Source organism: Limulus polyphemus, unplaced genomic scaffold (genome assembly GCF_000517525.1).
Source record: "Limulus polyphemus unplaced genomic scaffold, Limulus_polyphemus-2.1.2 Scaffold8013, whole genome shotgun sequence".
Lineage (NCBI taxonomy): Eukaryota > Metazoa > Arthropoda > Merostomata > Xiphosura > Limulidae > Limulus > Limulus polyphemus.
In genome coordinates this window covers 1-20,073 of record NW_013673623.1, presented here as the reverse complement: position 1 = coordinate 20,073, position 20,073 = coordinate 1, and the positions used below count along the sequence as shown (strand labels likewise).

The following is a 20,073-nucleotide window of genomic DNA, read 5'->3' as shown; positions in this document are numbered from 1 at the left end:
TTTTACAGAGAATGGCCATATTATTCACAGGATTAGTATGTTCGTTTTTTGATTTTTAGTTCATTATTTTCCAAACAGTTGGAACAACCGTGGGATCTCTTTTGGGAAAATTTAGCTGTACTGCTGCATTTATGATTGTCATCCAACAGGCTGCAGAACTCTACCCAACTCCTGTTAGGGCTATAGGGATTGGAACAACATCAGCCATTATTGTCGTCGTTCCTCTCTGGTTAGGTAAGTCTTTAAGACAAAAAATAAACGACCTTATAACACCAAGATGTTGTTTTTATTTAACTAACCACTCAACAGTTCGCTTTACAGCTTCTTCGGAAACGTTCACTAAAACAATAATGTTTTGAAGCTTTGAACTGTCAGTTTCGGTTTGTGTTTTAGTGAACGCTCCTGAAGAAGCTGAAAAGTGAAACCTTGAGTGTCTAATTGAATAAAAACAACATTTTGGTGTTATAAGGTCGTTTATTTCTAGTATTAATATGTCTTCTATACATCAATATGCACTACAGAAATTAAATAATAAGGTAAATCGTTACTGAAACAATATTTGTCACTACTTGTTACAGATTTTACAGGGAATGGCCATATCATTCACAGGATTAGTATGACATGAGCATAATATCTGAATAGTTTCATATAATTTTAACATACTTTAATAAAATGTACCTAATATATATATATATATATATAAACATAAAATAAAATCAAACATCTAAGTACAACTTAGGGGACTTCAACTTTAGCATATTTTCTATCTCTGTCATTGAAGCTGATCTAGTTAGAGTTCAGTCCTTTTTAGTAAAAGTCCATGCAGATAATGGCGTAGCAGAAGAACGCTGAACTGTGATTGGTCTAGTTAATAGTGCGTGGACTAATCATTGAAAACATCAAAGTGTGACGTGTTATACAGAAGTTGAATGTGTTGTATTAGAATGACTCTGGAATTACTGCAGTTTTGCAGTCAATGTCATGTCCTGTCATGCACTGTCAGACAACCGTGCATCTTGATAATATCCCTGTAGCGTAATTTCTATTGCATGAGCCTCCGTCTTAAGGCTGTCCAAAGCATACCACTCTTCCTCGCTTTCCACAATACATCTAACGCACCATGATGAAGGTTTTCCAGAACCTGTTTCATTAAGAACAAAGGATATCCTCATCTTAGAAATTCTAAATCCTAATCTCAACACATCTTTATGACTGTAGTGTATATATATATATATTGCATCGTAAAGTGTTTTTATATAAACTCCCTTAAATTTCTCAATTTTTGGTAGCATCGCACTACTTATAAAACATCAAACAATATCAAAATGGCTAATGACTGACTTTCCACCACAACTTTATATCGACAGTCGCGTGACTCACTGATTTGCACATCCAAATCCTTTTAATATTACAATGCCATGAGCCTCTGCAGGAGAGACGTCAATCCTTGTATTCAGTTTTAAAAATAATTTGATAGTTTTAACCAATAATTAAATACACACATCGTATATGAGTTTAATTTACTTTAATAGGTCATACCTTGACTCACCTTTTCTTATAGGTCTTCTTGTTCCATGGGTTATTATGGCTTAAACATCAATGTAACCAATTTATATGGGAACGAATTTTTAAACTTCTTTCTTCTTGGGCTTGTTGAGCTACCATCCAATTTTGTATCTTGGTATCTGATGGAAAAGTTTGGGCGTAGGTGGACTAATGTGAGCTTCGTGTTGTTAACTGCCGTTTGTATCCTAATACCTTTAGCTTTTCCTCCAAGTAAGTAGGTTTAATTTGTTTATTGTTTCTTCGACTCCTCAACATAACTTCATCTATTAAATCCTCACTTCTGAATTTATTGTATACTCTCGCGTAAATTTAGTATTTTTTGTTTGTTTGTTGTACAATGGGCCACCGCAGGCATCAAAACCCGAATTTTGCGCTATAAGACCCCAGTTTAATTGTTGAGCAACAGGAAGGCTACATTACTTTAACAAACCAACACAACATTCAAATTTTCGATACAGAAAATTACAAAATATGCACGAAATTGATATTTTTTTTCGTCTTATTTTCTAAAAATTATTTATATAAACAGAGCCCACCCCAGTGGCTCAGTGGTAAGTCTGAAGGCTCATACCACTATAAACCGGGTTTTAATACCCGTGTTGTTCACAGCACCGATAGCCCAGTGTGCAGCTTTGTGCTTAACAATAAACAAACAAACTGTAAATAGATATTCCAAGTGATTATGTTTAGTTTTAACGTTGAATTATTTACTGTATTCTCTAATTAGTTCCAAACAACATTTAGAAGTAGTTAAGTTATTATAAATTATAATGGTTTACTTCTGCACCAGGACGTAAAATAAATATTCAAGATTGTTCGGCTGCTAAAACTAATTACAGTCAGTTTCTGGAAAGAATACTATTCTAAAAATATCCTTGTAGTAGTTGGACTATAAAAGAAGAATAACAAAACTCAAAAACAGCCTAAATCGAAAGTTCCCAAATCAAGTTTAATTACCACTAATATTGAAAACTAAGTTGTTTTATTAACAGACATGAGACAATCATCAACCTGATAAGGTAGTCGTGGTGTTTGACTGCTTAATCTTGGAATTCAATTTCCAACATGAATTTTAGTCAGACATTACTTAGATATCAGACACCACAGATTCAGATATAACCATCCTAAATTTTAAACAACTGACTCTAGCGGAACCAACCAAGTGTAGCACTCTCCGTCACTAAAGAATTAATCAGAACAAAATAAAACCCATTAGATATAAAGAAAGAAACAAAAATATTATTCAGATACGAAACCAAAAATATATATAACCATCCTCATCGTGAGTTTTCAAAAAGTGGAGTTTAATGTAACAGGACATTTATTCATAATATTTTACTCCAGTTGAATCTCCTCTTTTTTTGTATAATATTAATAGAAATAAGCACACTTTTCTACATTTTTTTCTAATACACAAAGCGAGCTTAGAATGATGTTATTATGGATTATGTTCTGAATTACAAATATAAAAATATATTATATACAAGCATTGTACACTCCACATTTTATACAGTATTCTAGTTTATCGTTTAATACGCCGTATTTCACAAGAATATTAATAACCAAACATAGAAAGTTAGCTTATAATGATTATCAATGAGTTACCTTTATATTTACAATCTTGGCCAAAATGTTTGTATACTGTTCTATATTGATGTTATTGTCCACATACATGGAGTAGTTATTGATTAAATATCCGAGTAGTAGCAGAGAAGATAGTGTTACGTCTCTGTTCGTTCGCTAATTTTCCGTAAATTCGTTCCGAAGAAACTTTAGCGACACAAGTCCTTTCTTAAATAAAACTGGTTTATTCTTTCCGAATACAACTTTACGATATACACTTAATTTCAACAATCGCTCTATAACAATGCTACAACTCACGTGTCACGTGCCCAACAATATTCTGTCCGCATACATTCAATTACTCATTACCTCCCCGTCGATTCGTGGCCGGTCTTATATATACAAGACTCCACTATATCTAGAAGGATCACGAGATTTAAGGAAAGGACGTGAATGTTCGAGAACGACGTGGCGTGATACTAGTCACGTGACCTCGATGTCGTAACACTGCCCCTTCCTTAGTATTGTTCGTCCCGAACAATAGCCACTTATATTATGCCAATAACAATTAACAATAACTTAATTAAATGTACAGAATATACAAACACAAAATCAAAATTCAACAAAGTCTCTTAATTTTACGGGACGTATCTTCTTCCATACTGGTCTCCATCTCATTGGCTTCTGCTTCAAGTGGGGTTCATCTGCTTCATCAGGAAATGTCCTATCGTCGGTAACAGTCACATCAGTGGTAGTAACATCATCAAGAGCTTCACCGTTTCTCTTCTCAAAACTGAATAGAGTTTCTTCTTCAACAGTGGCTTTTTCAGGTGACACGTCTTCAGCAGCGTCATTTGTTCTGTTGTTCACTTCGTCCCAACTGAAATGTCATCGACCGTGATAATGCCAAAGTTTGTTGGCATGCACCACTTTTGGCTTACCTCGCCGACCACATTTTATCCGGAAAGTCACGTCTGAGAGACTATCCACTATGTCATATGGGCTTTCCCATGGAGAAGACAACTTAGGAGACTTCCCTTTGGTCTTCCTGGGATTATACAACCACACCTTGTCTTCTGGTTCAAGGCTGACTTCAGTAGATCTCTTATCATAAGATAGCTTCATCGAATCAGCAGACGTTTTCAAGTTTGAACGCACTTGATGGTGAATATCATCTATCCTTTCCAATAACACTTTCACAAACTTTGACATATTCACAGGCAACTCTTCATAAGGTGGGCGTCCCTTATGCTTGGGTCCCCTTTAAGCACTACATGTTCTGCAGGTTCTGGCCATTCCCCTCGAAATCTAATAACCTTCACAAGGTGATGAGGCAATTTCTTGGCTCAGTTCTACCCAACATTTCTCAATGGGATTAAAATGTGGAGACTTTGCTGCCCATAACAATCTTGTAATGTCTTCCTGGTCAAGATAATCCTGAACAATACATGCACTGTGGGCAGTGGATTTATCATTCTGGAACACAAAGTCATTGTCAAACCTTGCCCTGGCATATGGCAGAAATATCGTCTCCATGTGATAGCTGTAGAAGACGCTATTGACTAGTTCAGCATTTCACCTATCATAACAAAACCTCATCGAATCATGTATAATGACACAATATAACATCAAATTATTATAAATAGCGTCTATAACTTTATATCATTTCATATTGAACATTCAGTACTTAGTTGGTCATATCTTTCTACAAGTGTCTGATAAAATTGTTTACTGTTCTAATAAATCGTTCATGATGTCCATAGAACCTGTCTCATTATATAAATTACATATGTAGACGTTTATTATAACGTGAATTTCTCAGTTTGACGGTGCTAAGTGTATTTGTATTCCATCTCAAAGTTTCTTGTAGTCCAATGATTTTGAATACAGTACACTGATGGTAACCTACTGTTCTGGCGATGACAATTTGCTTCGTACCTTTTATGGACAGTCAAATAGTTTGATACCCTATAACCTTTGGCATATGACGAGGCATGACTTCACACCAAGTACAAATCGTTGTTTCGAAAAAGTGGATACCAGAAGCACACCCTTTTATACAAAACAGGTCAGAATAAGAACTCATACATGTTTATCTGATCATTCACTACCTTTTCTTTTACTACTCGGGCATTTACTCAATAACTACTCTATGCATGAAGACAACAACATCAATATAGAACTGTATAACTTTTCACAGGGTAGGAGTCACCTTCAGCTAAGATGGCTTCATTTTTCCAACAGTGTGTTTGGCCTATGGAATTGTGTCTTCAGACATAGTAGATATAATTTTCTTATTGGACTGTAATGGAAGACATGATAAATATTTGAATGATAAGGGCTGGCTTTATACTACAAAGGCAGGCTGACCAAACATTTCTGAAGGTTATTATATAGTTTATAATTCAGAAATGTATTAAGTGTTGTGAATGAAATGAATCAAAAATATCTACTTACCAAATGAAAGTAACAATATCTAACATATCTACTTACCAAATGAAAGTAACAGTATCAAAAATATCTACTCACCAAAAGAAAGTAACAATATCAAAAATATCTACTTACCAAATGAAAGTAACAATATCAAAAATATCTACTTACCAAATGAAAGTAACATATATCTAAAATATCTACTTACCAAATGAAAGTAACAATATCAAAAATATCTACTTACCAAATGAAAGTAACAATATCAAAAATATCTACTTACCAAAGAAAGTAACAATATCAAAAATATCTACTTACCAAATGAAAGTAACAATATCAAAAATATCTACTTACCAAATGAAAGTAACAATCAAGAAATGTTTCCGTAGTTTTCGATGACTGAAAAAACTCGTTATATTGTGTCTTTTTTCTCTCTTTTTTCCTATTTCCTGCAAACGAAGATAGTATTTTTTGTTTTATTATCCACTCAGAACTATTCACATAACAAACAATGTATTCAATAGGAGTAAGAAGAAGAAGTGAATATTTCATTATTTTAGGAAAACTAGTTGATGTAAACGTTTGATGCAGGGGGAAGATAGAGGGGTTCCTGGATCTGATATGGGAAGGGGTCAGATGCAAACGTCAACTTCCTTTATGTGTTAAGCTAGTGGGCCGAAGTCTAAATTCCTAGTTTGGTGACAGTCGTTCCAGCGATTTCCCAGACATTTTTCAAAAAATAATGTACATCATTTGGACGCAACTTGTCTTTTAATATTACATTTCAGATTTTACGTGTGTTGTATTAATGATTGAAGTTTTACAAAAGTTAAACCCTGGTAAATTTAATCTGTCACTACCTGGTGATCAAAGTCCATTTAATTACACGCTTCCTGTGGAGAATATATTATATATTTTTACCCAAAATCTTCTTTTTGTGGAATCAATAACAATATTATGATGTTTCTTTATTAAATATATGTTCTAACAAAAACATATAAATGGATATTCGTTAAGCTATATTCGTTAATGCATTGAAATTAGCCAGTTCACTTGGACTTTATCATTAATCCCCTTTTATGATCAGAACTACAAAATTGTAGGTCATATTCTCTGTACAGTTTACTTTCTCTGTTATTCAAACATTTAAACACCAGAATGCCATATTTGGCGACCAATGATGGGAAGGAAAAGCTTCTGGTGGTTATATGGTGTTTGGGACACTTCAATACACCATAATGGTCTTGAATACCTGAAGACGGACGGACTTGCGGCGGTTCCCCAATTTCAATTGGCTTGTTTGTTGTGGCTGAAATTATTCAAGTTCCAGTATCAGCCATCCACAAAGGGTGTTGTGGACATTATGTCTGTTACTGATGTTATGGTATAGTTCCTTCAAACCCAGATGCTACTACATTCTCCTAGTAAGACAGTAAAACACATCATCTTGTTGGATTCCATGGTTGGTGGGATTAGTGGGCACCGCCTTTTTACATTTTATGGATACTAAAATTCTGAAACAAAACACTAACCAAGAGTAAGCGACCACTGTCGCCATCAACTTTACTCCTTGTATTTTATTTTCTGATTTTAATCTCTCTATCAGAAAAGTCTCTTTCACAAAAGTATCCTTTTTATTCATAAGGGCTTAGTTGGACTTTCCAACTCTCCGGAGTCAACTAATAAATTGTTGGTCGAAATCTTACAACCACATGAGAGTGAACTCTTGTTGAAGTCAAAATGTAGTGGTGATATACCATTAAAATTGTTCCTCAAGATACTTTGTATTTCTCAAGAGAAGTTGCAGTTAAGTGTGATATCCTTAACATCCCTGAGTCGAAGCTTCTTATAGGTCTCTTCGATTTCTCAGCACTGAGGCATATTTCCACTTGAAAGAATGAAATATATGAGCCAAGTAGGGTTTTTGCAACATCCAGACCAAATGACAATGATAAAGCAGGGTATCTGAAATGCATGATCAGGTCTTATATTCCTAATCCTCTTCATCGTTTTAACTGTCAGTGGTTTGGACTCTCAGAAAGGCCTTGCCATGGTATTTTTAGCTTGTGCTTATTGTGGAGACAAGGACCATGATAATGAGTGCAACTTTTCAGGTATCCAATCTCAAATTGTTAGTCATGTGCTAAATAGAATAAAGAGAAAGAGATATAGCCAGTGAAAACCATTAACAACATACCTTATCCAAAGACACCGACGATGGTGACCCCTCTTCCAAAGTGAGTTTATTCTGCTGCAGTATTTCACTGTCATGCAGTCTTTCTGTAGTCACATTAAGGGTCTTCTTCATTTAGGGAAAATCAAATATTTTCCTATATCATTCTCCATAACTGCCAACTGTAAGTAAACGGGCCCAATTACACTGGGCTCTTTCATAGGACCTATATTATGTACTTCCCTAATTCACTAGAATGACGTTGTTTGGATGAGGTTGCGACTTTGATCCAGGTCAGGATTCGTGAACTTGATAGACTCTATCCAAATAAAAACAACAAACTGAAACTGTCAAGGATATCATTCTGATTTGGATAACATCAAGGCCTTGACTTATTTTCGCCATTCTCACAGGATACATTGCTGAAAACTGGCGATCCTGTCGCTATTTATTTGTCATTTTAGTTTTACAGGAAAGACAGGTTATTTGATGGGCTCAAATAGATTTAGCACTGCTGGTTGACCATGATTGTGTCATTCAATACACCACTGGACATTGTTGCCATCAAGGTCTTCATTGCTTAAACCACCACATTATGTTCTCTTGGCTTGTCACCAGTAGAAGATTTAGATCAGGCAGAACTTGATTATCATATCAAACAGTTCCAATACCTCTTCTTCATTCTGTAAGACTTTAATGGGCATAATTTACTCTGGGATGGTAAAGATATTTGTGAGAGGAGTCGACCTGTGCTCTAAGATTACAACCTTTCACTCTTTATTACTGAGTAATATATTATTATTTTCATGCCAAAAGTTAGCCTTTTACTATCATTGATCTCTTTTCCATTGTTTAGCGAGGCAGTTATAACTTATCAATCATTCTGAGTGAGGTTTTCCACAGGTGGTATCACCGGACTCGTGCAACAGTGGACGTTGGAGAAGGCTAACTGATCCTCCTTCACCATTGTCTTAGATAGATTGATCTTGCTGTCATTAACATCTGTGTAGAGGTAATAATCGGTTGTATTATATGGTACGTGTTCTTAGTTGCCCTTAAACTTTAACACATTGTACATACTATCCTTATCCACGAGCACAGAAGGCTCATAAATTGGCGTGGAATGTTTTCTGTAAGTATCCTACTTTTTCTAGCCAATAGTCTTTCAACAGGCTCAAGTCCATTCCAAGCAGGTCAGATGTCTCAGCCAGAAGGAATATTGAATTAAATTCACTCCCAGTGTTTCTTCCGCCGTCAGTTTTAATGTTTTTGGGGTAAGATTAAAAAGGTGAATTGAAAATTTACTTCCAATCCACGTTAGGTCTTAGAACGTGATGGTAAAGATATTGCTCTTTTATGGGTATTGCTAAAATCCTTGGCAAAAGAATTTTACACCATTCAATCATATTCACCTCTTCATGACAATCAGGACAAGGGCTGAAGGAATACCACCTTGCTCTCAACCCAATCATCTGTTTAACTATAAACAACCATTACTTTTTCGGAACTCAATGTGTCTGGCAGTACAACAGTCAGACTAGATGACATTCCTTAGAAGATGCCATTATATCTCAATCCTGCCCTCTAGATCTTCTTTTGGTTGTTTATAACCAGATTGGAGAGGAGGAACTTTTTTACGGATGTATGGTCTCAGACTATTATCTTTACAAATTTTAACTCTGATGAGGATCACAAGATACTTTCTAATTCTAGAACTATTGCTTTAATTAGTTGTCTTTCAAAGTTCTGTTAATGATGGCTTATGCAATCAGGGAAGCATTTATCAGGATGGAGCATTTTGTTTTTGTCCTCTTTTATTTTGAGAAAGATTATAGCATCATGGCTTCCACGTATATGGGATATATGGCCATTTTACTATTTTATTCATAATTGTTTAAGCTGAGACGTTATTCTGAGACCATGTACAATCAACCGTACATTTCATATTATAATTCAGGTTAACATGCAGCATGAGTGTTACACTTTTTTAAAAATAAAATTAATACCGTCACTGAGTTATGTCTTATCAGAATTGCAGACAGATTCTATGTCAATGAATTTAAAATTTTCAGCTGTTCTTTAGATACCAAATATGTTGAACATGAGTTGAAATTGCTTTAAGTCGGTTGTGTAGGAAGACCACTGCAAATGTTTTTATTTTTTTTCATTTAAAAGTGTTTGCATCCATTTCTATCATCAGTGGGTATTGTACACCGAGTCCTATCTATATTTAGGATGTGCTGCAATTCATGTGGTGGCTGAGTCAAATTTATTGGAACTTCTCTTGGTCTTAAAGCTGAATTCTATTCTAGATATAAAGTAGCTAAACGTCAATTGATCAGAGACAATGAACATCCTCTGCAGCCTTTATATCAACTCTTAAGGTGTGGATACGTGTTCTATGCTCAAGATCTATCATACCCCATTTGATCTAATTGTATCATAAACTTTGTTTATACTTCAACTAAAGACCCTGCATTAGGTCATTATGGGGCTCTAGCTCTTCTACAACTCACCTTACTTCAGGCATTTGCAACTTTCTTAGATCGTATATCCAGACACAGGTGACTGAAATGTGTCTCATATTGGATGATATTGCAGAATCATCCCATCCTTCTTTGGCTAGTTATCATTCCCCTTGGGGTCTTTCTTTGAGTCACTTGAAGAAGTTGGATACTGCTGATTGCAAATACTTGAACAGCAATTGAGCCATCCTTCTGTTCCCATTTGTTCAACATCGGGTGACTCTATTGAATCTGCTATGGCTTGTTGTGGTTCTATGGTGGCTCAGAGAATCCGTTATTAGAACGTGGTTTGTTTTTCTTGTGGTTAAACATAAAGCCACACAATGGGCTATCTGTGCTGTGCCCACAGCGGGTTTAAAAATACTGATTTTGTTAGTGTTATAGCCTCTAGCTTACAACCGAACCTTAAGTGAGGAAATATTAATAGCCAACTACTATCTGATATTTGTAGTAAGACTAGAACAAATATAAAATATACCAGAAATAATTCATTCATAACTTTAGGTAATTTAATCAAACTATTTGTTTAATTTGCGTCACCATTATTTCCAAACCAGATCTTTTATCTTGTATAACCGTGGTCTCTAGATACGAAACTGTACAATAAAAAAATCTCAGCTTATTCAACAGTTCGTTTCATAATATGTAGTATGAAATGTGAGTTGATTGTGTAAGAATGAATTTACACTAGATTCTTACAAAGTTAAGTACAGCAGTTTTTTTATCACTATTAAACCCAAGCTACAACATTAAATGAGTGCTTGAGTAAAGAAGCACATAATGCAATATAATAAGTTGGCTAACTATGATTTATAAGCATCATAAAGAGACGATAGACCCATGTACTGGCAAAACATAAAGTGTGTTTCTCCAGAAATGAATCCCTTTATTGTGCCCATAGACTGTTGTTTGCAGCTTACTACAATAGTTAAAGGTAACAGCATTATACTCAACCAGCTCTGCCATGGGATTCATAGGTTCTCTTGTGATTCTCAGAGGTCCTTATGAACCGATTACGTCTCTACATTATCCACAATTACTTTTATAGCTACCTCAAGAAGATATGAATTCAAAAGGAAACCACGTTAGCACACTTTACTTTGTCACTCAAGGATGTGTCATAAGTTTGCTGAAGCTAGTTTGTGAATGAGATATGAACAGAATTTAAAACATGGCACACCTGGGACCTTGGATGGGCCAATAACATAAACTTTTATACCATATTCGACGTTATCTACCTATAAACGTGCTTCTTAGACCCCACAATTGTGTGATAAACCCACCTTGGTAACTCCTAGGTAGAAGGATTACAATGCATAGATAACAACACCTCCTTTCCACACTGAGTTCGATTTTGTTGAAACCAAAACTATGGAAGTATTTTTCAAAGAAACAAATAACTTCACATACAACATAGATAAATAAAGGATTTCCAGCTTACTGGAGTGTCGAATATTTGTCTCTATATCATTTTGATTGTGTGAGCTATCATTCCTGAAAAATATCAGTTTGTTAATGTTAGGAATAATACTGTAAGTAACAAATGATGTCACCTTTAGTTTGAATAGTAGATCAGTAGGGACAGGGTATTTATTTGTCTTTGCAATTCTGGTCAGAATAACTGCTGCCTCTTCATAACGTTCAACAGACACCAACCAGCGTGGAGATTCAGGCAAAAATCTGAAATGTGAAGGAAAAAAATTATTAGGAGGACGTACCAAAGTAATGATCAATAATAAGAAGTAACGAGAATATGTCCTCATTGTATGTGTTCATTCGGTTATTGGCGTTTGGTGTTATATTGTAGTACAATGCAAGGAGTTTATTTGCAGAGTTACAAATATGTAATTCAGGTTTAAAATAGACAATGTACGATAACATAATATAGAATGGACATATATCGATCGTTTACATACTTATGATACTTATGTTCGTCTGGTTTTATACGCTTCTTGTAACTGACTAACTGATTCAGAAACTGTTCTGCATTCTGCTAGAGAAACTAGTGATAACTACAGCAACAGTATACTATGATGGGTGTGTTTCATTTTGTCATGTAACTCTCCACATGAGTGAAACGTCTGTCTTCTTTGAAGACCAGCCATTATTCATGAATAACTTGAAGCACTTTCAAGTATTTGAGCCATTTCAAGTTGGCAAGTGGATCATCAGAGTAAGAGAAAACTATGTACACTTGAAGACAGTTATTTGTATATCAGATCACGTGAAGGATCATCAGATGCTTGATTTGTATAAAAACAAGTTGTGGGAATTCTTGGTACTGTTGTATAAAATAAGGTTTGTCTTTTCCAAGTTAGAACATTTGGTATTCTGATTATTCTTTAACTGTTTATCCTCCTGTTGGTTCATCAAGAAACTTCTAGTTTATAATACTAGAATTTGGGGTTTTATTCTTGAGTAAGAAACAGCACAGATACTTACTCGTACAGGTGTATTATAGAACATAGGGATAATGTTGGACATTCTGTTTAACGTAGCTTTGAAAATAAATATACATATATATATTGCTGAATAAAAATTTGCCTGCTGTTTCTGAAGATCAACTTCGTTAACTTTGTATCTAACACTGACTATTAATGCCCGAATGCAGTTTGTCCTTCAAGATGTCATCTTTCGATGATAGGAAAATTGAATGAAATTTGATAATTTCACACTGTAGAAAATTGCATACTGTAGTCACTCATAACATAGTTTCATGTTGTGATTTACATCTGAGTAGTTTCATGTTGTGATTTACATCTGAGTAGTTTCATGTTGTGATTTACATCTGAGTAGTTTCATGTTGTGATTTACATCTGAGAGAAATCTAAAGAAACGTATGTATATGTACCCTAATCTATAGTTTCTTGGCTACGTTTCATTGAACAAGTTATAGGGTCTAATATACATTAACGGCTGAACAAATCTTACTTTCATCTATAGAATTGGTCAAATCATGAAATACATCCTCTTTTATGGGATATAAGATTAAGCATTATCACTATTTATTAATGGGACAATTATTTCATAGAAAAATAAAGTATAACAATATTATAATTATTACAACTGTACCTCCAGTAGAAAAAGAAAGGAATGCAGAAGGAAGTGGTTATAAAACCAAGAATTCTCCAATCCCTGCACACAAAAGCTATGAGTGGCAAACTGCACATACTTATTGTCCAGCCAATGCTGGCAATGCCCAAAATATGGGTTCGTTTCTCCTGACCAACGTTTTCAGTTACTATAAAAGAGATGAAGAATGAATTAACTAGAATATAATAAACATAAAATCCAATTAAATAAAGAAGAATACGTGTAATGTTTTTGCTTATTTTTTTACAGCAGAATGAAAGCAATTTTACACTTAGATGTCAAGTTGCCAAAACTGATTTTTCTGGGTTAAACGTGTAAAACTATTTTATGACTACCTTAAAGAATATTCTGCATACACATTTTTCTTTTACTATAAAGGTAGTTTCAAGTGTTACTCAGGAGAAACTTACCTAAAATATAGGATCCACAGAATATTTCTGGGAACATTGTACCATGAAACAATCGAAAAACAGCAAAAGCAGTAAAACTGGGCACAACCAGAGAAATCACACCTGCTACAAGATTTACAGTTACACTGATGTAAAAGGTCGTCTTCCTTCCTATTCTGATAAAACAAATAACATAATTATTTATCATGAAACTTATTTACATTCTTTCAGTAATTATTTTATCTCATAGTTACACATACAGACATGTTGTGGGTGAATTTTACATATAGTAGCCCCCTGGTGGGTTAGTACTACGTTCAGTGACTTACAATACTAAATTCTGGGGCTCGTTTCCCCAGAGTGAACAGAACACAGTTCAATGTGGTTTTGCACTACAACAAATATATTATACTTGGTAAAATATATTGTTATGAACAATTAAAATAATGTATCTCAATTACTGTTAGTTGAAAAATTATGTATTATAATTATTTGTATTGTTGCTAAAGATTTTGAAGAGAGGGCACTAAATGCATTCAATGTAATTTGGTATAATCTGGTGTAAATTATACGCATTAGCATCGTTTGGAGAAATTTCTTGTAAGTTTTCAGTTTTGATTAAGAGTTCGATATATAGCACAGTAAATGAAGGTTTTGGGAGTCTTATATTCTCTTCAGCTAGTTAATTAATATTACAATGTCAGGGAGACAACTTGATTATGTAGCCTAAAACTAGGTAGATAGGCCTGAGTATGGTATTATTTGGAAAAGTGAAATATTTTGTATAAGTTGCTAATAAAATAGTTATTCAAATCAAAACATGGACTGGTCGTCGTTGGTTTAATTGGACCAGCGTAAAAATTTGGTGTCAAGAGTGGAATCTTTAAATTTTGTCTTTTTTCAAGTTTAAGAAAGAAGAGACTATTTGAAGTATTTCAACATGATTACTGTTAAGGAGTAAGTACAAAACGTGCAGTGGAATCTCCAAGAGTTGAAAAGGAAGATCGCCATCGTGGTTGGATGAAAGCTGTAAATAAACCAACAGACTGTACTGACTTATTTAGAAGAAGCCTTAGAAAAACAGGCCTAATTGTAGAGTAAAGACTTAGCAAAACAAGCACAACAGAAAACTGAAATCTTATTTTCTCTAGGTGATAGAATATATAGGCAGGATTGTGATGCAGAAGTGAGGGAAGTAGAGTAAAGAGTAGGCAAATCTAGTGATACAATCTCTATCTGAATAGATAATATTTCAACATTCTCCAAACAGTTCATATCACCCACGAAAGAAAGAAAAGGCCTTGCAGGATACTTTTGGATTTTTTAGCACTTTTGCGCAACCTTCCTACACATAGGATCAAAGTATAATTAAGGTGCAAAAACAACCCCAGGAGTTTAATGGATCAGTTCCGTGGGAAGTATATTTCTCCCAATTCCAATTGTTGGCTATAGGTAATGATGAGTCATAAGAATAGAGCGTGATTCAGCTTGAAACATAGCGGCGGAATGGAACATTTTAGAAGTCTTGGAACACCTGCCCATACATCTCCAGGAGGACTACATATCTCTGACTATATGTTTAGAGCAAAGGTTTGGGGCTATATATCAGAAATAGGCATGTCGAGTCCATTTTAGGAAAAGGGTAAGACATAACTAGAAGACACTACAACAAGAAGCTTGCCCGTTGCAAGTGTTGTTACGGGATCAGAGCATTGGTGATATAGATGACATTAAATTAAAAATACATATTAAACAAGCTTAGCTTCAGGCTGTCCAAGAGTTTTAGCACATGTATTGGAAATGGGAGCATGCATGGTATCAACTGTAAGCTATAGCCAAGAACATAAATTGGTTAGTGGTGACAACAGGAAGCATTTTACAGCATAAACACTAGAAACCAGTAACCATGGAAGAGGTTTATTGATAATTTTGAAAACAAAATAGGAAAAATGGCAACACAAGTATACAAATTTATGGAGAATGAATTTTAGTCAGCTAGAGGAAAATATACTTATTTAGTCATTTGGAATAGGAAAAGCAGAAAACACAACTAAGAGTAGGAAAAATATTGAATGTTATTATTGTGAGAAAAGGGTTTATTACAGGAACAAGTGTTGGTTCGACAAGAAGCTGAATGTACCAGAGAAACAGTTAAACTTTTGAGGACTTCTTTTTTGGGTCTAGACTAATCATTGTTAGACAAGCCTCATCCATGAAGAGTGGAAAGGAACAGACTTTTGTTTATGCATATAAGTAGCAGGAGAGTTTGATCGATTGATGGACTCAAGTGTTAGATGATTGTAAATACAAGGTCCAATCAGATATTAGTACAATCAAGAATCTTGGGTAAGAGGTATTTCTGAGATTGAGAAGAGAAACTGGGTGAAGTAATTGCACACTGAATGCCACTGAATGAATTTGAACAGGTTAGTGTGAAAATCCAAGATACCATGAGTATGCAGATATTCTATACTGTACATATAGAAGTAATATGGGTAAAAGTTTCACTTAGAAGAGTTTACACCAGAAATGTATAAAAAGAGGCAAGGTAGGAGTAAAGAGAGCTGAGACAATTCTCCCTGATTTTGAGATGATTATTTATTGTGGCACCTGTGGTTTTGGATTCAAGGAACTGGCAGTTCCTGATGCGAAATTACCAGATTGAGTATCGGTTGGACGTGCTATGATGCCACCAAACAAAATATGTTTTACTATGGTTGTGACAATTTTCTCAAATAGTGCTCAGAAATTGAAGCATGAGCAAGAAATTGGACAATGTGAAATGGTAGAGATTGTGGACCTACCACCAAAACAACAGAAGTGTTGGTCAGCCCAGACAATGAAATTAACTGGAGACCCCCGACTACAACTGCATGGGCAAAGCTGATTGTATTTGTATCAATACATCAGCAAGAATTGAAACATATATTTAAAAGTAGTGCAGATACTTTCTAGAAAGGACCAAACGGTCCTAGCAGTACCTACATTGCAGAACATCGAATTGATACAGATGCCAGTAACTTTGGAGTAGTAGCTGTGCTATCACGAAAACAACAAGGACTGAAGAGGGCGATAGTATATTACAGCATATTATACTACTAGAAGCTAACTGTTAGCTGTCATGAGTGCTTTACATAATTTTCACCAATATTCATATGGTCAATCATTATTGATTTGGATAAATCATTCTACTTTGTGCTTGTGTTGTAGCCTTAAAGTAACTTGGGACAATAGGCTAGATGAGGTTGATAGCTGGATCAGTAACCTTATCAGATTAAATACCACGCAGGCAGAGTCCATGGTAATGCAGAAAGTCTTAGTTGACTACTTGATAGTCTTATAGTCTCATCAGTGAGCCAATTAACAGTCTGGTAACACAGAACAACTTGATTGTGTATTCTAAAAAGTGGGTAGTTATACCTAAATTCGGTACTGTTTGGGAAAGTGAAATATTTTGTATAAGTTATTCAAATCAATACAAGAACTGTTCGTCATTGTTTTAATTGGACCAGTGTGACAAAATAAAATGCCTTAAAGAAGTCTTTATGTTAGATACTTAAGGTATCAAATCATTTCCTCCTTGAATATATTATATCTGTAATGATAAAAGGGCGTGTCTGTGTGTTTGTGACCGCCATAACTCCAAAAGAAAAGAATCTAGAAACCTGAAATTTTGCATACATACTAAGTGGATCCTGAGGGTGTGAAACTAGGTATTATTACTTATCCACATGCGCGTGTGCATCTTTTTATGAAGTAAGCCAGCGAGAAATCACATAGAAAATAATATGTGACCGCCATAGCTCAAAGAGTAAAGAACCTAGAAACCTGAAATTTTGCACCCATACTAAGTGAATCCTGAGGGTGTGTACCTGGGTATTATTAATTATGTACGTGAATGTGCGAGCACATCCTTTTGTGAGGCAAGCCAGCTAAAAATCATATACGAAAAGATATGTGACCCAACAGCACCAAGAGCAAAGAACCTATAAACCTGAAATTATGCACCCATACTAAGTGAACTCTGAGGGTTTGCACCTGGGTATTATTACTTATTTATCTACGTGCATGTGCATCTATTTAATGAGGCAGTTTAGCGAAATACCATATAGAAAATAAGTGGTTCCTTATATAACAACTTCTAATATATAGAAGCCCGGCATGGCCAGGTGGTTGGGGGCTCGACTCGCAATCTGAGGGTCGTGGGTTCGAATCCCTGTCACACCAAACATGCTCGCCCTTTCAGCCATGGGGGCGTTATAAGTGACGGTCAATCCCATTATTCGTTGGTAAAAGAGTAGCCCAAAAGTTGGCGGTGGGTGGTGATGACTAGCTGCCTTCCCTCTAGTCTTACACTGCTAAATTAGGGACGGCTAGCGCAGATAGCTTTTAGCGCGAAATTCAAAACAAACAAACAAACAATCTAATTTATAGAAAAGCCAGCGCGTTTTGGCAACAATGCGTTCCAACAATGTCTTTATATCATGTTGTTTAGCGATAAAAGTACAACCTAATATTGTTGTTAAGAGGCTATGTGTTGAAAGTATAAAATGAAATGTATAAACTTCAAAACTGAAAATATATTTGTTGTTTTCTAATTTAGAGGCTCCGTTAATTAAAGAAGATTGTTTTTAATTATCTATTTTATTATTTAAGTTTAAAATCGGAGGACAAGTCAGAGGGAAGGTTACCTTTATAAACAGACAACATCCAGTAAAGGAGCGACAAAAGTATATAGGTTATACTTTTATGCTAAAATGGGTTCAGAATACATACACTAACAAAGTCATCTAGAATATATCAACCTAATAACCCTAGCGAAGCCGGATACTTTCACTAGTATTAAATATTTTACACATATTGGATTCATTATGTTAAACTATAATTATTAAACGTTATTGTACACCAAAAATTCTATTACACTGAAATAATTATATATTTTCGATTAACGTTTGTGGTGAGATACGTTACTAAACTTACCTGTCCGACAGAGCACCATATAAGGGAGTCCCAATAGCTCCCCCTATACTGGATAATGTGAAAATTAGGTGAGGGAGATGATTCTTCTCACACACCAAGTCCCACTGGGAATCAAGAAGAAAACATTGGTTTAGGTGTTTATAATATAATACTTGTTTCAGCAAGATATTTAATCAGGTAAAAATAACATTAGTTTAGGTGTTTATAATATGATACTTGTTTTAGCAAGATATTTAATCAGGTAAAATAACATTAGTTTAGGTGTTTATAATATGAAACTTGTTTTAGCAAGATATTTAATCAGGTAAAATAACATTAGTTTAGATGTTTATAATATGATACATGTTTTAGCAAGATATTTAATCAGGTAAAATAATATTAGTTTAGATGTTTATAATATGATACATGTTTCAGCAAGATATTTAATCAGGTAAAATAGCATTAGTTTAGGTGTTTATAATATGATACATGTTTTAGCAAGATATTTAATCAGGTAAAATAACATTAGTTTAGATGTTTATAATATGATACTTGTTTCAGCAAGATATTTAATCTGGTAAAATAACATTAGTTTAGGTGTTTATAATATGATACATGTTTCAGCAAGATATTTAATTAGGTAAAATAACATTCGTTTAGGTGAGTTTCATATTGCCCTCTAGTTTAGAGTGATAAGATATTGTCAACATTATAATTATTTCAATGGTGTTAGATAATGCTTATAAGTTTAACAATCTGTAAATGTTAATTGTTAACCAAGATTAATAATTTCTATATTATGACATGTCCAAAAACATTTTTACAAAGATGATTAAGGCGTATGATTGGTTGTGTACGTCATCTACTACTGATAGATCTCATGATAACAGCGCTTTTGAACAGACTACAACCTCAAGTTACTTGAACTAACAACTTGTAACTGTTCTAGCAAGTTACTTGGGATATAGTCCATGCATACATTGTAACAAGGCTTAATAAAATATTTTAGATAAAAACATTGAAATATTTCTAACACCATAAAACTTAATATATAATATACAAGACAAATTCTACGTCATGTAATGCCATATTTTTTATGAATCTAGTTTATCAAAATAATAAAATGTTTGTATTTACGAATATAAAACAGTTTGTAAATAGATAAGAAATCTTATGTTAAACTTACAATTCTATGTTGTTATACGTTACCAGATAAATTGTCAGTCATAGAGATAGTATTAAAGTCTGAGACACATCAACAAAGAACATAAACACATTCTAAACACATACAAGTGAGGTGGTAATACTGTTTTACATAACGTACATAACTGTGGTAATACTGTTTTATCTAAAAACATAACGTACATAACTGTGGTAA

At 34.4% G+C, this 20,073-nt stretch overlaps 1 protein-coding gene across 1 annotated transcript; it reads right to left on the bottom strand.

Annotated features, from left to right (window-relative positions):
* Nucleotides 1–989: 989 nt before the first annotated feature.
* Nucleotides 990–18,820, bottom strand: LOC111083048 (solute carrier family 22 member 1-like; the record flags this gene model as incomplete). Its single annotated transcript, XM_022379263.1, has 7 exons — nt 990–1,141; nt 4,446–4,636; nt 5,911–6,005; nt 11,808–11,934; nt 13,327–13,495; nt 13,758–13,912; nt 18,717–18,820. Coding segments are annotated over 7 exons (993 nt in total), but the record flags the coding sequence as incomplete, so codon positions are not given.
* Between the last annotated feature and the right edge of the window lie 1,253 nt (nt 18,821–20,073).